This window comes from Megachile rotundata, chromosome 9 (genome assembly GCF_050947335.1).
Source record: "Megachile rotundata isolate GNS110a chromosome 9, iyMegRotu1, whole genome shotgun sequence".
Taxonomy (NCBI): Eukaryota; Metazoa; Arthropoda; class Insecta; order Hymenoptera; family Megachilidae; genus Megachile; species Megachile rotundata.
In genome coordinates, this window is record NC_134991.1 from 17,299,389 (window position 1) to 17,309,614 (window position 10,226).

At 40.9% G+C, this 10,226-nt stretch overlaps 1 protein-coding gene across 15 annotated transcripts in view; it reads right to left on the reverse strand.

Moving 5' to 3' along the window:
• The window catches only part of Ndae1 (Na[+]-driven anion exchanger 1), a 27,486-nt gene extending 19,570 nt beyond the window's left edge, over positions 1 to 7,916 (reverse strand). For 5 of the 15 annotated variants that reach the window (XR_013039387.1, XM_076535730.1, XM_076535729.1 and 2 more), the window contains exon 1: positions 4,792 to 5,200. Coding sequence is in view for 11 of the 15 variants with exons in the window: in XM_076535729.1 (XP_076391844.1) it covers positions 4,792 to 4,811 (20 nt within the window). In the remaining 4 variants the exon portion in view is untranslated. Of the gene's footprint in view, positions 1 to 4,791; positions 5,204 to 6,895; positions 7,101 to 7,707 lie in introns of those variants that run through there. The other 10 variants (XM_076535727.1, XM_076535726.1, XM_076535728.1 and 7 more) reach the window with 6 other exon arrangements.
• Positions 7,917 to 10,226: the final 2,310 nt, after the last annotated feature.

A 10,226-nucleotide genomic window follows, 5' to 3' on the forward strand; every position in this document is an offset into this window, starting at 1 on the left:
ACTTCGAAAGTATCAAAGTACGATAATTTTCTGTTTGACGGATCGTTTCCGAGGAAGAATAGATGTAGGTGAAAATTCGCGACATCCGGTCGAGCGAAGAAACGCCTATTGTTCTCGATCGCCGACGTTAACAAGGTCTACGAGAAAAATTGACGTTTGTTTTGTCGAATTCGAAGGCAGGTGATAATTGGTTTGAATAGAGATCACGAGTGGCACGCGATGCGTGCAATCCGCTCGACGTGTATAATCACGCGAGCGATTATTACAAACGAGATTTGTTCCATGCCGAACGCAGATGTGTCCCTGACGATCAAGCAAAAGCGGTACAGAGATAATGGAAGTTACGATGCCGAGAATAATAGTAATGCTTGGATACGCGAATTTATGGAAGAGTCGTGTTCGTACTGCGAAAAAATCCACTTCTTGCACGCGTCCGAGAGCTTTATTTCGAATAATTCCTCGTGTTTTAGAGAATCGTAGCTCTACTAGCTTTATGAGAAAAGACAAATTGCCCACGTAATGCGAAGATAAGTCTCTACGCGTGTTCGAAAATGTATATTGTTGGTCAAAGATCTTGTTCGTATCTAATTCAACATGATTTCCTACTGTTACAATATCTGATAAATTGCAGACAGGAATCTGTTAAGTACCGAACACGATGCATTGCGAAGCAAGGAAACGTAATTACTTTCAGACGTTTTTCTCGGGATATTTAAGAAATTTCTAGGCAGTAATGTACGTGTGCGCCGTGTCACATTGAAACGATGACTGACGTAAAACGAGAACAATGAAGAAAAATTGCGGCGATGGTACAGCGGAAGAAAAGTGGAGAAAAATAACAGAAAATATTATCACGAAATGATCGTGGTTCGAAATTAATTTGCAAATAAAACAATGCGCGACATTTATTGTTCGCGCTTGATTCGAAGCGGTTGAGAAACTCTCGAATCGTTTCATCCTGCGTTAATTTAACGACGATTAAAAAACACCGAGACTTTTCGCGATGAAAATAATGAGTTAACTACGGAAATGGGAAGCTCGTTAGTTATCGGAACAGCCGTACAAGCGCACTCGTTATTCCGTGTTTACCGCACATATTTTATGGTTGCTCGAAGCATCTCTCGATGCTGGAATGTTTCTCCGATAGGAAACAGGTCTTTCAGCGACGTATAATAGTTAATAACTTCATGACGAGATTGCGAAACAACGACGTTTCACGATCGCGTATATTTTTAACACTTTACGCTCTTTGTAAATGCAGGAGTCTTATTTAAACGCGTGTCGCGTATCGATTATAAAACAGAGTGGGTCGCGAAGATGTTCGAGCATTCGAGATAGCCGTGATCTCTACATATTTTGAGAAAGCAACAATTTCGATTCAAATGTTGTACGAACATTTATTGCCACGGGGGTCACCGATGGTTGACGTTTCAATTCCGAAGCATCAAATAATCGAGTAACGCTATAATTCAGCAGATTGAAAAGTTCAAGTGAAAAATGAAATCATCGTATTCTTGATAACTGTCGTTATTGCTACGGTCATTTTCACATTGACGTTCAACCGTGTAACTAATTGTCTGCACAGCGTGACTTTGCACACATGGCTACTTTCACTGTGTGTTAGTCAACGCGTTACTCGGCGCAGTAGAATCAGACGTGTCTGGTACCGTGCACGATACCAACGATTCATTTTTACCCTAACGCTAACGTTACAATTACTTTGTTCGAATTGCCAACGTGCTTTTAGCGGTATTAAAAATTCTTTTCTTTATGCTCCACTAAATTGCAATTCGTGTCAACGAGTGTTACTATCCATACAAAAGAAAAGAGAAATTTAATGACTGTGCTCTTCATGATCGCAATAAAGTGTTCTTAGTAAGTGTCACTATCGCGATACTAGCAATTAACAAAAGCTCGAACATTTAATTATCTGAAAGAATTGATGATCGATAAACAATCTAGTTCCTATCGTTTATCTACCATCGCGTTATCGAAGTGATCGTCGATGTAATTGAAACGAAACTTGCCATAGCATAGTACCATCTTTATCGCGCAAATGAATTAATTGGTTACAAAAGGAGCTTGTCCCGATAATTACGCTGGTAAAGATAACGACAGAACTTTGTCGCAAACTGAACCGGTAGACCAGTCTCGAATTGCAAAAAATGTCGCATTACAAGGACTTTTTCATTCGACGTTGTTGCTACTCGTTAATGCTCTCATAGGTTCGACCTCACACGTTAACGTTCACCACAAATTTTCTGCCATCACAAAATAAAAACGTCCGCGCGAATGGACACTGATCGTGAATTTATGTAGAAAACACTCCAACAATTGCAATATTACTCTAGATACGCTAGATTCGAAGTTGATCAGAATTACGCGATAAATATGTACTATACGATAAATTTTAATTCATGTATCCGCACGATCGCACGCGGTATTATATGACGTCGTATGTCAGAAAGATTTTAATGCCCATTCAAATTTTTGTATCGGAGCATTCAACTGTAGTAATAACACCGATTCAAAGAAAACATGCATTCAGGTTCGAAGATAAGATAAAAGAAGTTTGGTTTCGGCGTTTTAGAAAAGATCTGGTCGTTAGGAGCGATCGTTTCTGACGGTCACGCGATGACCTCCGACAATTAAACAATTATCGTGTCTCCCCCTCGTTTATTATACCACTCTCCCTTGGTAGACACGACGAGAGGGCCGTCTATTATGTAAAAGCATGCGTATAGGTAGAACGCAGATAATCATAGCGCGGTAATTATCCACTTGACGGCTGGTAATGCCGATGGCTGGACCGAACCGTTCGACGTTTGTCACGATCTTGACATTCCGACCACCCATTTTCGACAGAACGTTGGCTTCTTCGAATCGATTCCGCGATCAAAACGCCCCTCTAAACTAAATATCTTCTAACTCGTTAGAATTATAATCGTAATTACTTGGAATCCGACCGTTACATTACTCGGTTTCAACCTTTCTACTTGATCACTCGCTTCGGTAACATAATATTAATGCGGTTGAAAATTGCCTTGAACTTTGTTGCAATCGTTATACCGATACAATATAGCGGTACGAAAAATTTCCCTTCTTTTTTGTTCGTTTAATTGTTTGATAACCTCTGACGAGAGGTAATGCGTTAACTTTGCAACTGACATTGTCCCGGAAAATCAGCGGCCGCGATTTAGCATTGAAATTATTCTCGCGTTGGCGCGGCACGAGGAAAATTTCGCAATGTGACGCGTTACGCAAATCATTTTCAAGAGTATTGTAACGCGTGAAGTAGTCAGGCATGACTCGAAACTTGGAAAATCACGATAGAAATAATATACGATTTGAACACGATACTACGAAACACGTTTACAATATATTCCGTGTATTAAACGATCATAAAAGTAATGGCCGTCACGTTTATGTTAATGTTATCATTATATTTCGAGCTGTAATTGTTTGTCAGTCGTTCGTTTCTTTTTTGTTATTAATGCGATTTCATTTGCATTTAAAAGGATACATTAGTGTTCACTGTTGTTAGCAGAAATAAACTTATGAGCTTGCCAAGTATGAAAAACGATATGGTAAATACAAAAATTCGTACGGCAATTAACTTTGATATCTTTAAAGGAAATTAACGAAAAGATGATAAAACTTCCCTAAAACATTGCAAATTCGTGATAAGAAAACGGCGATTGTTTTAATTTCTCAAGGTTTACACGATTAAATTGTTTTCGTACGTTTTCTCGCGAACGCGCGTTTTTTATTTATTTCACTTTGGGTTATTAAACGTTTGCCACTTTTGTCGATTTTAGCACTCGCTTGTTATCTCTGCCCATTATTTTCTTTACAATTTGGTTTTAATCGCTGCCGTTTACGCACGAAATCACGCTGTACAACGCAAATTTGTGCGAATTTCAAATATTACTTTACTTCTACGAGTTGATGCTTATAAAAAATTGAATACCGAACGGACTGCAACGCCAAGATAACAGCGATAAAAGATATCCGACGATATGTAACATTTAATGGAACAGCGACATGCTGATCGTTTGTGCGGGAAAATAATGAACGTAGCTCGCTTGAAAGAGGCTATAGATCTTTGTTCCGTTTAATAAAAGCAAGGAAATTAATTTGATGAATCGAGCGACACTGATAATCGCTGCAAATGAAATTAGTCCGCAATTGACATAGATAAGGACTTTATTTATCAATTCATATTGCATGACAAAACAAGGTTAAAGTGCAAGCACGATATCTTCGTTTTGTCTTTTACTTTTATCGACAGTCTGTTGCCGATTGTTCTTCGATAGTCTTTTGCCATCGAAAATAACGTAACACTCCCGTTTCCCGCTTCAATAAGAAACACCTTGCAATAAGATGATCACGTGCTCGGATCATTTTCCTTGCGCCGCGAGTCAGCGATAAATCGACGGTGAATACTTGAAACGATATTTCGAATTATCGAGGGATTTTTATTTCATTTCCCAGGCGATTAGTAGATCGTGCCAAGGATAGAATAATTGTCGTTTTATATACGATGTTTATCGCGCAAGGATCATTCGATAAATATGACTCAGTGTCATTTATTACGTTATCGTGTTACACATGTTCGAGCACAGTCGCAACTTTCCCTCGATTTTCGCGGGCGTATGAAAAAGATAACGGAACACTGGCCGCGCTTTTCTTTCTTCGGCACCGTAAAGAATATTAAGGAGAGTAATGGCACGGAACGGTGGTAGAAAATCTCCGATAGCAAAATAGTTCGTCGTAACTTTTGAGGCGTACTTGTAACTGTTTCGATTCATCCTGGAAATCCTTATCGTTCTCCCGGGTCCGAATGAACAGTGATCGAGCAATTCGACTGATCAAACAGAGATGGTCTTCATGGTCGTGACTAGTACTCAACGGGGAAATCGAACGGTAGGCGCGAATACTCGCGAGGAAGACCGTTTGTTACAGCGAGCGGATTAATCGGACTCGCGGCGCGCTCTCGATACGCGCACTTGTCACTCGATACGCGCACGCACGTTTACGCGCGTCTAAGCAGCGCGATGATCGCCGATCGACTGTTTACCGGCTGGCTGACACTGGTCTTTGCCTTTCGAAGGTCTTCCATCGTACAATCCGTCAGCAGTCGAGCGTGTCAAGCCGTCCAGTCATCGCTGCCCTGTCCTATCGTCCTCGAGCTTCTGCCTCTAAATACACGCTACTCGACGGTGATAACGAAACTCCACCCAGATAATATTAGGATGCTCCGTGCAATTTACCCAGATTCGTCGAGATAACGCTTCAAACGAGACCACTTTCTTTCGGACTTTCTGCTTCGTTTCTCTTCGGCTGCTCGTTCGTCGCGTCAGGTTGTCAAGAATGTTTCGTCGTCGAGAAAACTTACGGCTCTTCTTCTTCTCATTTTTCCAATTCACGGATACTTGAAACGGTTCCAAAGGAAGTCGCGAAATTTCTAGTTGTTCGAGAATCGCGAACGATCTCTCCGATTTTGTTGCTTATAAATCTTTGAAACGGAATAGCGAAGTTACAGGAAAGATTCAACGGACGTTTCTCGAGTTTGCGGATCGTCGAAACGGTGTATCATACTTTTTTGAAAATCGGAGATTTATCGTAGAAGATAGTTTTGTATTGATGCAGAGATGTTTGCTTGTTTGCGCATTTCTTAGATCTTACATATTTATTTAGATGATGTACATGTTGGAATAACGTACCGTGTCAATACTGGTTTAAGGCGGATAGCGAAAATGACGTGTCTCGTGCGTCATTTAAACATGAAATCTATATAGCCATTTATTTTATTTCATTTCCTGCTCTTGACATTTTGCATAAGTATTAAACACGTGATCTCGTTCAGCTTTATCTGTAAAGATAATTACTTTCTGGCATCGATTTTCCAACAATGCTCAGTTTACTCGAGAGTCTAAATAGTTCGATAGTTCAGCTTCCGATTTATATCAAAAGCTACTATCGGAACGTGACCGATGATATTTTTAGATTTTCCAATAACGTATCTTTTACGAGCCTATGAACTCAGAATGTTAATTTTTTATCAATCCGGTCCAAAGCTCGTACACTGCATTGTATTTACTCGATTCGATAGACAAAGAAATATGATTGCATATTATCATCGTAGCTATAGGCGTCTACTGTCTATCGATACGAAATAGCGTACTTTGCGATGGAATTCCGGTGGTTTGAGTCTATTGTCGTGACGTTCGCGAAGATCTGCAGATCAGCCGATTCGATCGTGAAGAAAATCGAGCCCGGTAAGCATCGCCACGCGTGTTAAGCAAATAGACGCAATCAATTCTCGCGTAATCCGTAAACGTTTGCCCAGAGAAATTGATGCTTCGCTACTTGTTTGTTCGCTCTTTACAGCCGTTCGCTAACTCTTCTTCAAACAGTTGATTTTTGAGGGCCAGCATTTTTCGTTCTCGGCGAATACCTTTCGCGCGTTGCACGATCGCCAAACGAATACGAGTCAACCGCATTTGTCGTAAGCATTTCGTATAGTTGCAAAAACTTCTCTTGATACTTGCACGAAAGGCCTCGATCAAGAAATAACGCGTTACCGACGGAAACCACTCGAAACCAGAGACAACCGGTGGACAGCGATCGAACACGCGCGCGAATTCAGGTGTTCATAGGCATCGCCTCACGATATCATCTGAGAAAATCTAAGAAAAGCGGAGAACCGCGATTACCTTTTCACTCGTTGCCAAATGAATTTTATCATTGATAATTTGTTAAAATAATCGACGCAGTATCGCAAATATCAAATATTTCGAAGGAGCCACATGCATTTGGCATTACGGTAAAGAGATTTGCTCTCGAATTTAATAGGAAAAATCTGTGACACGAAGTTGAAAAGGTTACTCACCTTCTGATTCACGGGAAGGCTCGAACCTCTTTCGATTGCAAAGTTTCTTTCCCGATAAACGATCGCGTTCTATCAGGCAGCCTGCATCATCGCGCGAAAGTTCGCACGCGATCAAAACAACCGCGAGATCTCGCTACCGGGAACACCGATATTCTTCACCGTTTACCACCTCATTTCACGTTCTCCACGGACACCGAATTCTATGCTACAAGCAACAACGAAACAAACCGAAACGATATAGCGAATCGAACAAGACAAATGAAGTTTACGAACGCGTTCGGATGAATTCAGCGTTCACCGCTGAGCGAGTAAGAAGAATTTGAAGGATTTCCGTAAGGTCTCGTCGCAAATTTACCTATGCCCCTCCCTTATCTCTCCGATATTTCCATATTGTCGCTTCTAATTGAAATGCGAAACGATCGACAATCTCGCCCTCCGCGAAAACAAAGCTAATACCATTCGTTATCTCGACCAAGAGATCGAGCAAATTCTTTTATCACCGTTACTCGAATTCGCGTCGTATCGTTATCTCGATAATGGCAAGATCTCTCGCGAGAAAATGTCTCGTTTTAATTAATTTCCGATCAGATAAGAGAAACGGCGAAGCCCAGGCAAATTCTTCTTATCTTCTTAATCCTGTTCGTGAACAATCGGGCAAACAATTAATCGCAGAAAGGTTAAAAAATTTCCTTCGAGCTCTATCGAGGAACGAAACGAGGTATGTTTGGTATCGCGAAAGCGGTCCTGACAGGTGTCAGACGATGCAAAGCAAAAGCAAGGGTCAAACACCGAGAAAGTTGAACGCGCGAGACCTCGAACTTTCCCTCGGGATCGTGGCGGAGTGTCATCGTTTCTCGCGTCCTGACGGAGAGGGTTGATCGTTTGATCGTCGAACGAACGCTCGTAATATTGGAGGGAAATGTCTCGAGTTCGCGGTACGTTGTCGTTCGAAGACTCGACGTTGAACTGCAAACAGTAGAGAAATCTCGAGCGTGCGGCGCGTATCCGCGGCGCGAGCATACTGCTACTCGCGGATGGTGGCGGAGGCAGCTTCACCCTCTTTGGTATTGATCCACGTGGCCGCCTCCTCGACTCTCGCAACCAGACCAACTATGCCGCCCGTCCGCCACGCCGACCGATGGCTACCGATCCATCTACCATCTTTTCCCTTTTTCTCGATACGCTGCGATCCTCTTCTTTCACCCTCCGATCAATTTCGTGCTTTCGGCCCACTTGCCAGTTATTTTATTTATTTTCTCTCTATTGCCAATTCGATGCTCGTGCAAAGAAAAATTTGCTTAAGAGATTACTTTCTTCGACGTTCGACAACTTCTCTTCGTCAAACACCGTCACGGTTCCCGGCATTTTATAGACGTGCTTATTTCAAAAATATTCGCAATTCGAAGAAGTGGTCTAAACGCGGACTACGGTCGAGAGGAAACTATGATTCGGGAAAGAAACGATGTCGAGTTATCTCGTAGAACGTGTAACTTTACTTGTATCTACATCTTCAAAGATGTTACCGACGCGTTTACTTTATCCTCTTAACAATCATCTGTTTAATCAAGAGCTAATTTAGTAAGACCATTATATTGCTGGAATTAAAAGATCACTTCGTTGCAATTGTTTTTAAGTTGTCTTAAGAATCCATATTTACACCACTTTCTCTACTTTTACGATAATTCCAAACTAGACGTCCCTTAGAGCGTACACATTACTCTAAAATCGGTCCTTTTAGCATAATAGCTTTCGAAACATAAAAAGTCTATTTACTTGGTAAATTACGATTGGGATGTTCAAGAGAGGGACAAAAATGGGATTAACATTTTTTTTTATTTATGCGAATTGCACGAGTGCGTAGCGAAATTGAGCAAAAAAAGATTTGACGGGAGAAGTTTTGTGATATTCGCATGGTATCAGGGACGGGGTTGTAAAATTACGATCATTTTCTCGACGAAGGGTCGGAAGCTGAAGCCGGAGGGATCGTTCGCTTGGATGTAGGCCATTGCCCTACCCTGCCGCGTAGAAAATGCTTCCAACGCGGAATTCACCGCACGTTTTATTGCCAAAACGACGAATAAAAGAATAGTACAGCAGCTGCCACTAAAAGCAGAGCTTCGATAAACATTACAAATATGTACAAGTTCTTTCGATTAGAAAATTCGCTACTGTACTGATTAAGTCGAAAAATCGCACGTGTTTGACAGTAGAAAATTTCTTAATTATTTCATTTGTAATAATTGAGCGAGCGAGCCGAAGGCGAGCAAAAAAAGGCGAAAAAAGGCGAGCGAGTCTGGGCTAAAAAACACTCCTGGAAATTAACGGTCAATTTTGAACTTTGACCCCATGCGCAGTAGCAAACCGTTACAAATAGTGCAATTTATGGACTAAAAAATTGGCTTCCATCTAGCGGCGAAACGTGCGAACTAAACTAAAAAATAAGGGTCCGAACAGGCAAATAAGAAAAATAAAAAAATGAATATTTCGGCATTTTGACGACACGGTATTGTCCCTGAGGCATTTAGAAACAAATTTCTATTAGGGTTTGATGCGTTTTGATGCCTGACAAAGCCAGAAAATCAATTTTTGTCGTATTCGGTCCAAAACGGTACAGGTGGCGCCATCTAGCGGCGAGCGGCGGAACTACGAAAAACTAAAATTTCGATTTTCTCCGAAATTAGGCAATTTTACGTATTTCTGAGGGTCAGTAATTGTTCTGTGACCTCTCTGGAACCTATATACTGCCACAAGAACCTTCTCAGAGCGCTAGGAAAGAAAATAAAAAAATAGGTCAAAACATGGACTAAAAAATTGGCGTCCATCTAGCGGTGAAAGTTGGAACTACAAAAATACAAAAATGCGATTTTCTCGAAAATTAGCGAACTTTGAGTACTTCTGAAGCTCGGAAAGTGTTATGTGATCGCATTAGAAGCAAAATAAAGCAATAAAAGTTTCCTGAAAGCTTTAATAAAGAAAATAAAAAGAATGTCATTTTATGGAGAAAATTTGTGGCGCCATCTAGCGGCGAAACTGCGAACTAAACTGAAAAAACGTATGCCCGTACACGCATTAAGGAAAAATATAAAAAGTAATATTTTGCAACTTTGACGACGCAGTATGCTTTTTTAGACATTTTAAAGCACTTTTTGTTGAATAAGTTATTCATTGTTTTGCCTATTAAGCCCAGAAATTCAATTTCTATTTGACCCGTTTACTGCGTGTTCGGGCATACGGTTTTTCAGTTTAGTTCGCATTTTCGCCGCTAGATGGCGCCACAAATTTTCTCCATAAAATGACATTTTTTTTATTTTCTTTATTAAAGCTTTCAGGA